The sequence below is a fragment of the Mytilus galloprovincialis genome, chromosome 7, assembly GCF_965363235.1.
Source record: "Mytilus galloprovincialis chromosome 7, xbMytGall1.hap1.1, whole genome shotgun sequence".
Lineage (NCBI taxonomy): Eukaryota > Metazoa > Mollusca > Bivalvia > Mytilida > Mytilidae > Mytilus > Mytilus galloprovincialis.
The window spans coordinates 61,716,535-61,734,912 of NC_134844.1; the positions used below are offsets into that span (position 1 = coordinate 61,716,535).

The window sequence follows — 18,378 nt, forward strand, 5'->3', positions numbered from 1 at the left end:
CTGCTACATAAATATGTGCTGTTTTTGACAATACAATGTACAGATATCGTGTACTAGCATCATAAAGTCATGCTAAATTACTGAAATCTTCACAATTATAGCATTTTAGTTAAATTTTAGACAGTTTCCGTCTAAAGCTTAGATAATGCAGCCTCTAATGAAGAGAAGTTATGTATACAGCATTACGGGTAACGAGGGTAAAGGGGCGAGTTTCTTCATATTTTGGCTTGGTAAATATGAATGTCATGTGAATATTCTGAGACATTTATTCAGGAGATTAAATATTTTCTTTGGTAATATCTTCTGACATCAGACTCGGACTTCTCTTGAACTGAATTTTAAATGTGCGTATTGTAAAGTGGCCGCATTCGTGTTCATTCATAATATTAAAATGTAAGTTGTATTTGATGATAATACATAACATATATAAAGGTTGAGGATGAACACGGATGCGGCCACTTTCATTTTTGACGAAAACCATCTTAAAAGTGACGTTTTTTGGCATATTTGTTAGATTTTTAACCGGATTTTTGTGACAAAAATGTCGGTTATTGATTTGGAGATGTACGGCGGGCGGGCGGGCGGGCGGGCGGGCGGGCGGGCGGCAATCAAATGTTGTCCGTGCATTAACTCATGAACCGTTCAATCAAAGCTTTTAAAATTTTAATATGTTGTTACTGACAACTAAATGAAGGTCAAGTTCAATAATGGCGATTTTGACTTTTACCGTTCAGGAGTTATGGTTCTTGAAAGATTGAAAAATGAAGTTTCCAGTCGTGTCCGTGCATTTACGCATGAACTGTTCTACTAAAGCTTCCCAAATTTTAACATGTTGTTACTGATGACAAAATGGAGGTCATGTTTAATAATGACGATTTTGACTTTTACCGTTCAGGAGTTATGGTTCTTAAAAGATTGAAAAATGGAGTTTCCAGTTGTGTCCGTGCATTTACGCATGAACTGTTCTACCAAAGTTTCCCAAATTTTAATATGTTGTTACTTATGACAAAATAGAGGTCATGTTCAATAATGGCGATTTTGACTTTTACTGTTCAGGAGTTATGGTTCTTGAAAGATTGAAAAATGGTGTTTCCAGTCGTGTCCATGCATTTTCTCATGAACCATTCAACCAAAGCTTTTGAAATTTTTATATGTTGTTACTGATGACAAAATGGAGGTCAAGTTTAATAATAAGGATTTTGACTTTTACCGTTCAGGAGTTATGGTTCTTGAAAGATTGAAAAATGGAGTTTCCAGTCGTGTCCCTGCATTTACGCATGAACTGTTCTACCAAAGCTTCCCAAATTTTAATATGTTGTTACTGATGACAAAATAGAGGTCAAGTTCAATAAAGACGATTTTGACTTTTACCGTTCAGGAGTTATGGTTCTTGAAAGATTGAAAAATGGTGTTTCCATTTATGTATTACTGAAAAATTATTACACCAGGGTTTTCGATATCACAAACTGGTCAAAACATTTACTAAATTTTATCACCGGTATAAGGAAATAATTCGTAAATATAACTCAACATGCAGACATCTTATACGTTCAGGTATTTCACATCCAAAATTTTATGGAAATATTCTTTATAAAGCACAAAAATGTCAGTATTCTCCTCAGAAACTAACAAAACCTTTAAATAGACTTATTAAAAGGGGATATAGTTACGATACTGTTGTCAGGTCATTAAAGATTGCATATTTTGGCTTTAACATTGATTCACTGATAGGGTCTTTGCATCGGAACTAAACACATTTATTTCTAAAAAAACAGTTGTTGGCATGACACGGGTTATGTTCTTCTCATATTTTTTATGATAGTATGATACTAAACCCCTAACGGGAGGGATTGTACCTGATATTCATATGATGAAGACATAATCTTTCAATCAGTTTAATTGAGGTCTGGAGCTGGCATGTCAGTTAACTGCTAGTAGTCTGTTGTTATTTATGTATTATTGTCATTTTATTTATTTTCTTTTGTTACATCTTTTGACATCAGACTCGGACTTCTCTTGAACTGAATTTTAATGTGCGTATTGTTATTGTTTTACTTTTCTACATTGGCTAGAGGTATAGGGGGAGGGTTGAGATCTCATAAACATGTTTAACCCCGCCGCATTTTTGCGCCTGTCCCAAGTCAGGAGCCTCTGGCCTTTGTTAGTCTTGTATGATTTTAAATTTTAGTTTCTTGTGTATAATTCGGAGTTTAGTATGACGTCCATTATCACTGTACTATTATGCATATTTTAGGGGCCAGCTGAAGGACACCTACGGGTGCGGGAATTCTCGCTACATTGAAGACCCATTGGTTGCCTTCGGCTGTTGTTTGCTCTGTGGTCGGGTGGTTGTCGCTTTGACATATTCACCATTTCCTTTCTCAATTTTATTTCCAGTCGTGTCCGTGCATTTTCTCATGAACCATTCAACCAAAGCTTTTGAAATTTTTATATGTTGTTACTGATGGCAAAATAGAGGTCAAGTTCAGTAATGATGATTTTGACTTTTACCGTTCAGGAGTTATGGTTCTTGAAAGATTGTAAAATGGCGTTTCCATTCACGTTGTTGCATTTACTCATGAACCATTCAATCTAAGCTTTTCAAATTTTTATATGTTGATACTGATGACAAAATGGAGGTCAAATTTGATGTTGACAATTTTCACTTTCACCATTCATCAGTAATGGTTCTTGTGATATTGCCAGGACACAAATAAATATTAATAAATCCGGTTTGCTGTCGTTGTGACAGCCTCTTGTTCATATTTAAGCTTCAATCGGAGCGTTTTTAATGACTGATCAGTTAAAATCTTTTACATAAACTAATCGAATCAATTGAAATATACACTTAAGTGTTTAAAAAGTGTCCTAAATATCTCGTTAGATGAAACTGAAATTTGGGGCCAAAATCGGCCCTTACCGGACCTACTCCTTTAATGTTCTCATACCACAGTCACAATTTGAAAATGTTTTCTCCAAATACAAATGGTTTTTAAAAAAATTATAAATTAGTTCACAATACATTACAAAATAAATGTGTCTCTAATCTCATATAATTTCCTGTACATGCAGTTTTACAATTTTCTATTTGTCGCCTGCAACTAAAGTGGCCAAATCTAGACATCTAACAATCCTTCTTTGGGGAACGATTTATATAATTTCTTATTGTTTTCAAATTCCTGTATTTCTTTACATGTTATAATTTCCTAAAACATCATGAAATTAAAGAAAATTACAAAACTTTTAAACAATTGTTAAACTCTAAATTTGTATAATATGAATGACATTTGATTTTTTAAATGTATACATGTTTAACATTTTTAAAGTTAAGATAAGTTATGGAACTGAAAGATGATACATTATGTATATATATTCAAAACATATTCATATAATAGATGTAATCATATTAATCCACTTAGACAAATAGAGTCAATGTATTATAATGATTGATAAATAAACGGAAAAAATAACAATTTAAATAATAAAAAAATAAACTTTTCTAATTTTAAAACTGAGACTAAATATTTATTTTTGCAGAGCAAGGGATTATGGATACATAGTTCCTAGTATTTATCTCCTTTGTCTTATAACATGTGGTTCAAGTAATTGCATGTAGTATATTATGATATAATTAAAGTCCACAGAAATGGCCATGTGTTCACAGTGGGACTTCTTTAAAGCTTTTTAATTACTGATTGTTTGTCAACTAGATGGCTAGATAAAATAATCTTCAACCTCAACAACTATGAAAAGCAGTAGGTCCTGGTGTGTGGTTTCTCACAAATTTCAATACAAACATACTTGTAGAGAACATAAATCATTGTAAATAAAACCCTATAAATCCAGATAGTGAACTATGATTTTGTTTTTATTTTAAAACCATTAAAACACTGACTTGTAAATAGTTGTAAAAATCTTGATTTGTTATCAACATCCAGTATTTTTACTTAGTCATTTCTTTTGATTCTTCATTTCTTAGTATGGATGTTTTGCATTTTTTATCATAAACCTTATAGCTGCATTAAAATATGACTCCTTCACAATAAAAAACAAACTTGAAACAAAAAGATAACTATGGGTCTATAATCAAGTTTGATTACAAAATCAAAAGTTAAATATAATTAGTGGAATTTGGATGTTAGAACCATTTGTTATGTTTATAAAGGTTTTTTTTTTATCATTTTTGTCATGAATAAATTATAATATACACAGTATTCATATCAATTTAATTTCACTTAGTTCTAGAAATGCAAGTTTCAAAATATTTTTTTTAATCACAGGCATTTATTTTCTGAGAATTTTTTCCCTTATGCCATGACCATAACCATGATAACACATGTTTTATGAAAATGCAAAAAAGCAAACAAGTTCTATAATACCAATATACTGATATACATGCATGTACATGTAACTTCCATGGTAAAAGAAAAGAGGGGGAAATATTATTATCTCAATCTCCAATTAGAAGTTGTGAATTGTCCCAATAAGATTACAAATGTAATAGTAAACATGTCATGTGGTGTTGAAAGTATGCATTTCTTTTGAAGTATTATCACTATCAATATCTACATGAATATCATATCCCCTGAATGTTATGTTAGAAGCTGAGGTACATGAACAAATGTACATTTTTTTATTTTTTTTTAGGTCCTATTGCAAACAATTTCAAATTTACAACTCTCAGACTTAATAGATATAGGAAGATGTGGTGTGAGTGCCAATGAGACAACTCTCCATACAAATAACAATTTAAAAAGTAAACCATTATAGGTTAAAGTACGGCCTTAAGTTCAGTACTGACAACTCTGGCTTACAACATGTATGGACACACTTTATACATGTAGTATTAAAATAATAAAATGTGGTATCATTTCCAAATTGCCAATAAGACTACTCTCCAATAGTTAAGATAATCATGCCATCTGCTGTGGGTATTTTTCAATTTTCACATCTTTTGATCCACTGGAAGGCGTCAAAGCAAAAGCTTAAAATAGCTTTCCTAGACATCATAATTATTTGTACTAACTCCCCACCAGAGATCAAAAGATACAAAATTAACCACTTAAGAATATCGTACAGCCTTCAACAACGAGCAAAAACCTATTAAACCACTTTAAATTTCTGGTACATTGTTTGTAAAGATACATAGGGCTTTAGAATTACCTAATGAACTACAGATATACATACAAGCACAAATTTATCTTAAGTTTACTGAAAGCGACTAGAATCCAGATTTTCCATGGAATTTTTAAACTTTTATTGTTGCCTTCTATAGGATGCTCTGGATTTCCAGAAATTTTCTAATAACAACAGCATAATTTTCCATGGAATATTTTAATTTATCTTTTTGCCTTCTATAGGACCGACATGGAATTCCAGATTTTTTTCTGAACCACATCCCAAATTTTCCATGGATTTTTTTCTGAACCCCATATACCTTCTATAGGGGGGGTATGGATTATTTCTGGAATAGCCCATTCACTACATGTATCTGTAGCATTAACATCCTGACACAAATATGTGTGCAATACGCATTGCTGAAATGTGACGTTTTTCTCCTCAAAAGATGATATTGTTGTAACAAATCTGTGTTTATTTTTTTTATAGTTTATGAGCATGGCACCTACATCCCCATTTATCTTGTTTGAAGAAAAATTGATGGAAGTCATCAAAAAAACACCAAAGACATCACCCCTGGAGATATATATTTTAAAAATATATCTGGAAATGAAAACAGAAACTGACATTGTTCAGGTTTGTACTATAGTCATGATAGTAGGATATAGACTGTCTGATGGACATGCATGACAATTTTTTATACCCTGTAAGAATATAAGATGGTCCCAAATGTTTGTTTGTAGACTGTTAACATCATGTAAAAACTTGAAGGCATTATTTGACGTTTTTATACCCCATCAAATGAAGTTTGTGTGGGTATATAGGAATCACCTCTGTCTGTCTGTCTGTCTGTCCATCCGTCCTGCTCATTGTCCTGAGCAGAACTTTTGTACCTTAGTACCTACATTGTAGGATTATCAAACTTGGTATGTGGATGAATCATATACGGGAGGTGGATGTGTCACGAATGAAATTATGTCACAATGACCTTGACTTTGATCTTCATGATAGCAAAACGAAGATGATGTGTCACGTACCAAATTTAGGTCAATGTGACCCTTGACCTTCATGATAGTAAAATGTCATCCACTTTTTTCTTTATAATTTTTAAAGCTTTTCTTCTTCATGTTCTTCATGTCATAGCTTTTGTACTGTAGAGCCTAGGTGGTTGTATCATTGGCATAGCTTTTGTACTGTAGAGCCTAGGTGGTTGTATCATTGGAAGATGAACTTCTTGCGATATCAGATGTAAGTCTCATGACTTATAGGGTTAGGCAAGTGAGAGGGAAAAAGGGGTGGGGTATAGAGTTGTGCTCATAGTTTCAAGTTAGATTTAATATGGAACAAGAATTTCATTGCAGACTCAATACACATGATACATTTACAAGTTTAACTTCATACCCTTGGGAAGGAGATTTGAAAGAATTTTGACACGCATCTTCATCAGTGATATCTCACCCATTATTTCATGATGTTATTATTATACAATTTTATTTCTATCTATTATTCAATTTTCCGTATTTAGCGCCAAAGTTCGGGAGCGGAGTATCACTAATAAGCATCAGTTCACACAGATTTCTTGTTTTGCTCTTGCATACATATATTATTATTTAGTGTACAGTTTTGTAACTGCTGAATATTGATTTTCATGTGTGTTATCTTTAGGAAGTAGGAACCAAGTATGACAGTCCCCCTCTAGATGAGAAGGACAGTTGTGGACAGAATTCAAGGAAAAGGAAAGAAAAGAATAGACTTTACACCTGGATAAAAAATTTCATAACAAGAAAGACGTGTGCACCTGTGGAATCTTGTGAGTTTATGATGTTTATCATGTTTATATGCACATTGATTTAAGAATTGAATGCATATTTTTTGTACTTAATCGGCGTGTAAAAGCGTTGACCGAAGCACATTTTATATAAAGCGTGGAAGCGCTTCATACAAAAAATGTGTGCACGGTCAACGCTTTTACACGCCCATAAAATGCAAAAAATCTGCATTCAATTCTTAAAATTACATTTTCAGTCAAAAAAAAACCAAAATCACATCAAAGTTCAAGGCAATATTTTTTCTGCGCCAGTCGAGTGTTTCGTCTATAAAAGACTCATTAGTGACACTCTTATCTAAAACTATGCAAATCCAAATCACTATGAAGTTGAAGAGATTATAAACCCAAAATATACCGAAACAGGGAACCAAAATAAGACCAAGGAAATCCTATGCCTTGAAGTAGAAAAACTTTATTGTTTTAAACAATTTCAAAATTTATAACAGCACATTTAGTTTGATGAATCACGTCAGCACCGAAGTGTTGACTAGCGGAGCGGGTTAACCTCTAGGAAGAATACCTCCACCAGCAGTGAAAACCATCATGGTGTTAAAAAAAAAAATCACATCAAAGTTCAAGGCAAGATTTTTTCTGCGCCAGACGCGCGTTTCGTCTATAAAAGACTCATCAGTGACGCTCTTACATGTATCTAAAACTATGCAAATCCAAAATCACTATAAAGTTGAAGAGCTTATAAACCCAAAATATACCGAAACAGGGCACCAAAATAAGACCAAGGAAATCCTATGCCTTGAAGTAGAAAAACCTTAGTGTTTTAAACAATTTCAAAATGTATAACAGCAAATTATGAATTTCCAACATAGTGTATTTTAACAGATTTGAGCTAGGACTTACATTTTCTGAGCTATAAGGGGCTAAAAGGGGTTAAAAAAGACTTCTCTTTTTTGTTCGTCAAATTTTTATTTTTCATCTTATTTTGGTTTTGTTTTTTATGCCCCGCCACGAAGTGAAAGGGGCATATAGATTTACCCTTGTCCGTCCGTACATACGTATGTACGTCCGTCTGTCCCGATCTTGGTTAAGTTTTGCGTTAAGGTCCATTTCTCAGAATGTGATAATGATGTACCAATGATATTTCATCAGTATATTCTTCTTAAATAGTACTACATTGATCAACAACATTTGGGTCAATTTGACCTACATTTCATGCTTGATTGACTTCAATAACTTTTTTCATAAATGACCATTGTGAAGAAACCTATTGTAATATATGAATGATATTTCACCACTGTGGTGTTCCTATGTAGTGTAACACAGTTCAACAGTTCAGCATCTTTTGGGTCACTATGACCTACATTTTATGCTTGAGTGATTTTGGTTAAGTTTTGCGTTTAGGTCCATTTCTCAGAACCCTATGGTAGTGCATCAATGATATTAGACTGTTGTAGTGTTCTTGCTTAGTGCAACACAGTTCAGCATCTTTTTGGTCAATATGACCTACATTTTATGCTTCAGTGGTTTTGGTTATGTTTTGTGTATAGGTCCATTTCTCAGAACCCTATGGTAGTGTATCAATGATATTAGACTATTGGTAGTGTTCTTGCTTAGTGCAGCACAGTTCAGCATCTTTTTGGTCACTATGACCTACATTTTATGCTTCAGTGATTTTGGTAAAGTTTTGTGTCGAGGATTATTTCTCAAGAACCTAATGTAGTATATCAATGATATTAATGTATTGTAGTGTCCTTGCATAGTGCAGCACAGTTCAGCATCTTCTAGAATACCATGACCTACATTTTATGCTTGAATGATTTTGGTCAAGTTTTGCATTTACTGCCATTTCTCGGAATCTGTGGTAGTGTATCAATGATATTACACTGTTGTAGTATTCTTGCACAGTGCAGCACAGTTTGACCTCTTTTTGGTCACTTTGACATATCTTATGCTTGAGTGACTTTGGTTTAAATTTGCCATACAGCTCTTTTCAGCAGCATTTTGGTCAATTTTTACATGAGACAACATGGAACCTCATATTGATCTTAATGGCAGGGCATCTGTGGCTTACAGACACATTTTCTAGTTTTTCTTTATGTTCCTTATGAACTTTCGCAACAGTAGAGTACGACAGATTTAGCATAGCTTTTACCGTTTTCGAGCTATTAGGGGCCAAAGTGGTGCTAAATAAAAAAAAAAACAAAAAAAAGTTTTTTTATTACTAATCAGAATTCTCTGTCCAGCATATTACTGTGTCCAGCATATTATTGTGTCCAGCATATTATTGTGTCCACTTTAGTAGTGTGTCAATGCTTGCCCAAATGAACACCTGTTCGACCACTGCGGTCGTATCATGCTGCGCTTGGCGTAGCTCTTTATTTTGGTAATGCTTCAACCAAATGATAATATCTTTGGTATGTAGCCTTATTATGAAGAGTTACAGATTAAGTTAGAGTTTGGTGACGGTTCAATGATTTTCACGGAAGCTACAGCCCTTGGACATAGAAAAATTCAATATCAAAGAAATTGTAAATGTAAAACCACTGGCAGTGGGGCTAAACAAACCAAATATAAAACATACAAAACAATAAAAAGTAAAAGACATAGGTTAAAGGTAAAAGTGGTCCAAAATATAAAATATTTCTATACATACAAAATTACAGTGAATTATAAGTATTCCACACTTTTTTTTGTAATGTTCAACCAATTGATTTTATTTTTGGTATGTGGTCTTATCATGAGAAGTTACAGATTAAGTTCTACTTTGGTTGTGGTTGAATAATTTTTACGGAAGTTACGCCCTCGGACTTAGAAAATTACAGTGAATTTGAAGTTTTCAGCACTTTTTTATGTCCCGCCACAAAGTGGTCGGGACATATAGTTTTACCCTTGTTTGTCATTCTGACTTGTTGCGCAACAACCAGTTTTCCAGACTTTTTTACTAAACACCTTGAGATATTGAACTGATTTTTGGTATATAGATATTTATTGATGTTACAGATTGAGTTTGAGTCTTGTTACGGTTCATTGATTTTCACTTTTGTCGTTCAAGAGTTATGGGACTTTGTTCATTGAAAATTGACATTTTTCACAAAAACTCAAGTTTACTTTGACCAATTCTTACTAAATTTTAACATGATGTTACATGTAGGTCCTATGTAGAGTAAATGCCTTTGGTTTTTGTTATTTTCCCTATTGTCCTTTTAGAGTTCTGGAGTTGGGAGCGGACTAAGTAACTTACTTTTTTTTTGTGAATAACTAAAGAATATTTTTTTCCTATTTTCATTTAGATTTTTTTTGGTTCTATATTTAATTTATTATTTTTTTCATTATTTTATTAAATTTTATTTTTATAAAAATAATTGTCTGTTTGCTTTTAAAATTCACATAGTGTTTCTTCTTTTGTTTTGTTTGAAATAGACATGATCTGATAATTACAGTCGAATCTGCTTAATCCGACACCTGAATATTCCGACATCCTGTGAAATCTGACAAAATTTACTGGTCCCGAAAGTTTTCTTTAACATTCTTTGTTAAAAAATCTTCTGTATTCCGTCACCCGTCTACTCCGTAATCCGACAGCATTTTCAAGTCCCAGCCTTCATAAGTACTCTAATTATACTTGTTTAATCCGACCCTTTGATCTCCTTAATCAATTTATAAACAAGGTAATCATAATTCAGTCAGGTGTATTTCATGCATTTTTATTAAAGGTAATTTAATCCATTACCTGTGTACACAAATATCTTGTTATTTTTTATTGATCGGATAGGAAATTTGAGGCTCAGTACGGGATAAAAACATTTCTACAACATATGGAAAATATATAAATCTTAATACATACTTTTCATAATGTCTTTCTTAATTCAATGTGAGTAAATTGTTGGGGAAAAAAATCCAGACGAAGAAATATTGCTAATTGGACTGTGAAATGATTTCATTTTGACAGTTTAATTTATGTAACCAGTGTCGAAGACGATATTCCGACTAAATGATACAAATAACCATGACTGGGAAAATAGTTAAACAATTGATGAAGACTAACACTGTAAATGTTCTAAGAACTTGTCAATCTCACTGAAATTTATCGTACTAAATATTTACAAGATCTTGGGAATTCGTACTTGACGTGGTGTAATGTTTCATAAACACTATTTTTCTTTAAAGGATCTCCTTAGTAAAACCTATTTTGGGTGTTATTGCCCACGTTTGTATCTTACATGCTTATTTCACTTTTATCAAATGTGAAACCCGAGTATTCCGACACCCTGTCCAATCCGACATATTTCTCTGGTCCCGAGGTGTGTCGGATAAGACAGGTTCCACTGCATATGTTTTGAAATGAACTATAAAAAAAATTCGGAATGGGCGTATATTGCACTTGTGGCGCAGCTGTTTATTCTAATTCTGATTTCCAATATATTTCAATAATAGTGAACTACCAACATAATCGTGGCAAGCAAGTTAGACTGTCAAGAAAGTAAGCATATCAAACACATTACTGTATGAAGCAAGCTACTGGTAACACAATTCCTGTGTTGACCACAATATAGGTTATTGAGTAGTCAACAAAGTAGGTTGTTGAGCACCTCAGTTTGTATTGATAAAATTATCTGTAATTTCAAATGTTATTTTGGACTGTCAATTAAGTCATTTTAAGCTTGAGAGGCAAAATAAACCTTTGCAAAAAAAAAGCTCAGACCTGTCCTCTGTTTATCATTGGATGAAAATCTTATATTTTCAGTTAAAGAAAAATGGACCAGATTTGCAGATGCAAATCCATCTGTGGTGATGCAGTACGTCATAAGTAGGCCCAGGGTAATAGAACAACTGCAATGCATTTTGGACTCTGATTCAGGTAAATTTAGAGTTTTACCAAAGAAACAAATGGAATTGTGAATTCAAAAACATGTGTTTTTGATTTCTGTTTAATAATTGAATGATTAATTGTAATATGTTTTGCATTAGTCCATGATTGCAGAATATTTAATTTATTTCAGACAACATGTATGAAAGATGAGCATTGTTGATTGCTTTATAGATTATTATTAGGGTAATGTGAGCTTTTGCCACCATGAAACATCTATCATAACTTATCACACTTTAATCTTCCCCTCTGAAACCGCTGGGCTAAATGGAATCAAACTTGGCAGGATGCATCTATGTAAGGTCTGTTATAAAATTGCCTCATTTCGTCCTGATTGGACAACAAAATTGGCTGCCATGGGCAATTCTTGATGCTCACCTGAGCCTCTAGTTTTTTTTTTATTCAGTCATCTTCAAAATTGTTACTAAAAGAATGCATAGATCACACACAAAAAATTAAAACGGCATTAAAATTGCTATATTTAGCCATTGATATGTTTGGTTAAGACTATCCAGGTAAGCAATTTATGTTAGTTAATGAAATATCTTTCCTTATTCAGAGAAAGAGTTAGAAATAGACAGAGAAGAAGATAGAAATACTCAGATGGAAGGTGTAGAGGCAGAAGAAGATTTTGAGAGGGAACAGTTCATCGATTCAGAAGAGAATATTATCAATGAAGAAGAGGGTATAAATATTGTCAAGTGCTGTTTTTATCCCCCCTGCTAAGCGAAAGCGGGGGGATTATGTCATGTATGTAATGCAGTCCGTCTGTTTGTATGTATGTAATGTCATGCAAAATCTCAGAAACTAGAAATGATGGAAACTTGAAACTTGGTAGCATGTTAGAGTATGTGATCAGGGTATGAAATTCATGCCCTAGGGCAAATTTATGAGCGAAATTTCGTTTTTGAGATAGGCAGAAAATGGTGAAATCTTCCAAAATATTTACAATAGGAAGTTGGTTCCAACAGTATGACCTCCCATTATGGGTACCAAGTCTAGCAGTGGCATGGTATTTTGCCTGCAAGCCCTGAGGGCATTTTCCTAAGGGTTAAAAATAATGACAAAATCGATTCTGCACGAACTCCTCTTACACCTTTCATGGTAGAAACAAGAAAATTATAAGTGTATAAGTAGTACTATGAAAGTTGTCTGTGTCGAAGGTTTCGGAATTTTGAACTTTGCCCTTAGGGCAAAATGATTTCCCACCAAATGATTAATATGCGACATCTTTTGGTATGATTATGATCCAAGCAACTAACTTTTTATACCACCGCAAAAATTTTGCGTTCGTATAATGGTATCGCCCCTGTCCGTTGGCGTCGTCGGTGTCGGCGTCGTCGTCGTCGTCCAGATTAATGGTTTCCGGACAATAACTTAAGTTCTGATAGAGCAAATGCTACGAAATTTTAACACAAGGAATATAACCACAAAATACAGCTTGGGATTGTTTTTGGGGGTTATGCCCCCGCCGGTTCCTGAAATAGGGGCCAAAAAGGGCAAAATAAGTGTTTATATTAAATATGATGTAGAGGATTTATTTTTATGCCCCACCTACGATAGTAGAGGGGCATTATGTTTTCTGGTCTGTGCGTCCGTCCGTCCGTCCGTCCGTTCGTTCGTTCGTCCGTCTGTCCCGCTTCAGGTTAAAGTTTTTGGTCGAGGTAGTTTTTGATGAAGTTGAAGTCCAATCGACTTCAAACTTGGTACACATGTTCCCTATGATATGATCTTTCTAATTTTAATGCCAAATTAGAGATTTTACCCCAATTTCACGGTCCACTGAACATAGAAAATGATAGTGCGAGTGGGGCATTCGTGTACTGAGGACACATTCTTGTTTGTTCAATTTTAATCAAATTTTTTTCATAATGTTCCTTATGAAATCCCGCAACTGTAATATTGCAACGGATTTAACATAGCCTTTACCGTTTCCGAGCTATAAGCGGCCAAAGTGGTGCTAAATCCCAAAAAACGAACTTTTTTATTTCTTGTCCGATTTCAATGGGTTTTTTTTTTTTGATTCCTCATGAAATTTTAAGCGATTTGAGCTAGGACCTACGGTTTCGGAGCTACAAGGGGCCAAAAGGGGCTAAAACTGCCTTCTCTTTTTTGTTCGTCAAATTTTTATTTTTCATCTTATTTTCATTTTGTTTTTTTCATTATGTTCCTTATGAAATTCCGCACCGATAGTATGTCAACGGACTTAACGTAGCTTTTACCGTTTCCGAGCTATTAGGGACCAAAGTGGTGCTAAATAAAAAAAAAAAACTTTTTTATTTCTCGTCCGATTTCAACGGGTTTTTTTTCTTTGGATTCCTTATGAAATTTCCAACTCAGAAAATTTTTACCGATTTGAGCTAGGACTTACGGTTTCTGAGCTACAAGGGGCTAAAAGGGCTAAAACGAACTTCTCTTTTTTGTTTGTCAAATTTTTATTTTTCATCTTATTTTGGTTTTGTTTTTTTCATTATGTTCCTTATGAACTTCCGCACCGATAGTATGTCAACGGATTTAACATAGCTTTTACCGTTTCCGAGCTATTAGGGGCCAAAGTGGTGCTAACTCCAAAAATAGAACTTTTTTATTTCTCGTCAAATTACAACATTTTTTTTGTTTGGATTCCTTAACAAATTTCCAACCCGTTTGATTCTCTCCAAATTTAAGCTGGGACTTACGGTTTCCCTGCTACAAGGGTCTTAATTTCTGTGTCCAGTATATTACTGTGTCCAGCTAATTACTGTATCCAGCAAATTACTGTGTCCAGCAAATTACTGTGTCCAGCACATTATTGTGTCCACTTTAGTAGTGTGTCAATACTTGCCCAAATGAACACTTGTCGACAACTGCGGTCGTATCATGCTGTGCTCGGCGAAGCTTTTTATTATGTATTAGTATAACAGTTGGAACAATACTGTATGTTTGGATTCCAAATATGGCAATTCCAACTTTGGTAAATTTCCTGAAAGTCTCAAAGACTGTTTAAATTTTGGAAATGTTCCTTGAAACTAATTGTGTTTTACAATAACATATAAAAAGATATGCACACTTGGATTTTTAAAAAATGCCAATTCCAGTTTTAAGAAAATTCCTGAAAGTCTCAAAGACTGGCAAATCTTTGAAAATGTTCTTCAAAACTTACTATTCTTACATTGCAAAAACAAACAAAATATTTTTGAATGTTCAGATTTCCATTTTTGGTAAATTTCCTGAAAGTCTCAAAGACTCATTATTTTTTCAAAATTTAACTTGCAATTAATCTCTTTTGCTACATTTTATTTATTGGAATTACATGGAACACTAAGATTTCAAAAAATTGCAATTCCAAGTTTTGTAAATTTTCTGAAAGTCTTAAAAAGACTGCTTGATTTTTGGAATCATTCTACAAGACTTACCATATATATATATCATAAAAACTAATGAAATGTTTTGAAATGCTCTGATTCCAAAAGTTGCAATTCCAACTTTGGTAAATTTCCTGAAAGTCTCAAAGACTAGTTAGTTTTTGAAATGAAACTTTTACGCTGATGCTTGTAAAATGGGTTAAAACAAGTCCAATGTTTAGTGTGGTATAATAAAACAATTATGTCCTTCATGAAAAGTTAATATCCAAAATTGTTAAATCTCGAAAGGGGGAATTTCCCTTTGGCTATGCCCGCAGGAAATAACCTCTTCCTCGATTTATCAATTTTGGATACAGTAAAACCTGTGTAAACCGGCCACCTCTGGGACCGTCAAAAAGGGCCGATTTAGGCAGTGGGTCGGTTTATTCAGGTTTTCAGATTGACAGGAAGTCAGTGGTTCATGACGTCAGATATTTTACAGAACTGCATATTTCATGCAATTAACAAATAATAAGCTTGTATAGTACAGTAGATTACTGACATATTATAAATTAGTGTATTGAATAATAGAAAATTCTGAAACTAATTTTATTTAACCTAGAGTGCCGATGATTTGAACACAATATATATTTGGACATGTCCCTGCTTTTTACCATTTTTCTACGAACGAAACATCTTCAATCATTGCTCTCATTGGTATGAGAAAGTTAAGAAATCCATCATCTTTGGAATTTGAAAAATGATTCATACATTTAATGTTTGTGAAGAAATACTCATATGAAGTTAAAGTTTCTGGCTCGTCCGCTTCATTTTCACTTTCGCAGATTTTGTTTGCGTCGGAATCTCCACATTGTTTGAATTGATAAACACGAGTTGTTTTTCTGTCCATCATAAGTTTCCTCCGTAGGCATTGAAGATTAATTTTCCATAGCAGTTATTTCGTTTCAAAAGTGGTCGGATCTCTGTCGACTTGATCAGTTGATTGACATCAATCAATACCGTTATGATAAAAGGCCAAACCGGTTTTGACAGGTAATAATTAAAGTAATTTACTGTATTGGGACTAGATAATTAGATCGGAATTCCGAATAGACAGGGTCCGGTTTACAAGGGACATTTTTGCAAAGAATATTAAGGGAAGGAAGTGGGACTTTAATTTTCGGCCGGAATTGACAGGAAACCGGATTACTCAGGGTCCGGTTTTCACAGGTTTGACTGTATTAACTTTCCATGAAGGTCATAATTGTATATTATACAATTTATGACTTTTGATGAGGTGGATACAAGGATTTATTTACCTTGTACAAATATTTCATGTGATTAAGGTCAATATTTAAGAAATAGTTCAAGACACTGAGGGCCTTTTGGAGTGGCCTGCCAGTCCATATATTACAATTTGGCCTAAAGTTTCAATGAACAATTTCTTTAATTATACTTTCAACTGTCCTTTACAGTAACATGACTATCAATCTTTATTTTTAAAATTTTGTAAAAAAAAAAAATGAGTCTTTCATTGATATTTTATTGTAATAATTTGATACATTATTTAGTTTTACCCCCGCTTAAAAAAACGGGGTATATAGTATTCGTTGTGTCCGTCCGTTCATCCTTCCGTCCCTAAACTACTGAAGGGAATTCCATGAAACTGTCAGAGAATCTTTGTTACATGTTCCCATTGTGCACCTCCTAATTTAGATTTTGATCCTACCAATTTCTGCGGTTTCCAATAGCAAATCATGGACTTTGTCTGTCCCTTCGTCCGTCATACTAAGCCATCCTGTTTACGGACTTAGTACATATATTAAACATATGGCTGTTAATGAAAAACATGTTCGACTGTATTGACTAATATCTCAAAAACCATTCATTGCAAACAGAGAAAATGTGACAAGGACAAAAATGTTCAGAATGACAAGATCTATTTAATTTATATTTATGTCAAAATTGTTGGATACTCCTGCATAGGGGTTATTGGCCATAAATGACAGTTTTTGGCAAATTTGAATGCTTTTGGCTATTATCTCATAAACTATTATCACTGTGCTTAAACGGCTGTGGGTAACTTAAGTTACCCACAGCCCAATATGGCGGCGTAAAATAATGCGATTTTAATTTTATCAAATATCTTTAGATTTACGCATTAATAATTCTTTACAAGTTGTCAATGTATTGTATCTAAGGCAAAATAATCAACTGAAAACAAAAAATGTAATGCATTTTGTCTTAGCTTAGCGTAAGAACAATTTTAAAAATGGCAAAAGATGTCCGTAACTTTTCTTAACCGAAAACTCTGGCTGTGGGTAATTTTTCTGTTGTAGCCTTTGGATGCATAATTTTTGCGTATATAAGGATTCTTTATACATAATGATCTGACATTTGTTTTCCTTTTCCACGGACACCGAAGAAAATGACACTCACAAACATGGGGATAATACCAACTTAAGCGCTTAACTTTGGTCCGTTTAGCTGTGCTGGATGTACAAATACACAGTCAGGTCCGGTCAGATTAGGGACATTAAATCCGATGCCTCGTATAGGAAGAGTGCCACGCTCTCTACGTTCATGAAAATATAACATAAAATTGCGTACCAATACAGGATAATTTGTACATTAAACATGCAATAAACTTCAGCATTTCAGCTACTGCAATTTACAATCATTAGATCTGCAAGTTACACGCATCTGCTTTACAAGTTAAGGGCATCTAAACTGTAGAAAAAGCAGCAGGTACACGCATCTTACAGCTCACTAAGAGCTTTAAAAATGAAATAGCTAGACATATAATAAACATGATTCTGGTCTATATTAAATCTTGAGACACTGACCTTTTCCTAAATTGCAAAATTCAACAATTGTAACAATTTTATAGGCTTAAAAGCTAGAAAATATAATGCCCATATTTTCGTATGCCATCTACGGCTAACCGTAACTGCATTTACGGGCATCGGCTTTATACCAGTGATTTTCCACTATTAACAGCTACCGAAGGAGAGACAGGGTTTCAAAGAACTCAATAAATCATTATCCCAGTAGAAATTTTATTTTCAACTGTTTGAAGAAAAACAACAATGTGATCCTGGCAAATCTATTTGAAATTACATATATGTAATTGCACTATGTTTCGATGAGTAACACAAGTAAATAATGAAGAAAGTTTATTAACCCAACTAGTCCTGGTTTCTTAAAAAATAAGGCTAAGATATTTTCATTGTTTCAGTATTAATGTACGGTTTATTCCCTTTTGTAATTTCATCTGAAAATTTGAA

General features: G+C 33.6%; 1 protein-coding gene across 6 annotated transcripts in view; it reads left to right on the forward strand.

Moving 5' to 3' along the window:
• The window catches only part of LOC143083425 (uncharacterized), a 41,897-nt gene that overhangs the window by 6,288 nt on the left and 17,231 nt on the right, over positions 1–18,378 (forward strand). For all 6 annotated transcript variants that reach the window (XM_076259672.1, XM_076259674.1, XM_076259671.1 and 3 more), the window contains exons 2-5: positions 5,608–5,754; positions 6,784–6,928; positions 11,646–11,759; positions 12,328–12,453. In XM_076259672.1, the coding sequence (XP_076115787.1) occupies positions 5,608–5,754; positions 6,784–6,928; positions 11,646–11,759; positions 12,328–12,453 (532 nt within the window). The remainder of the gene's footprint in view (positions 1–5,607; positions 5,755–6,783; positions 6,929–11,645; positions 11,760–12,327; positions 12,454–18,378) is intronic.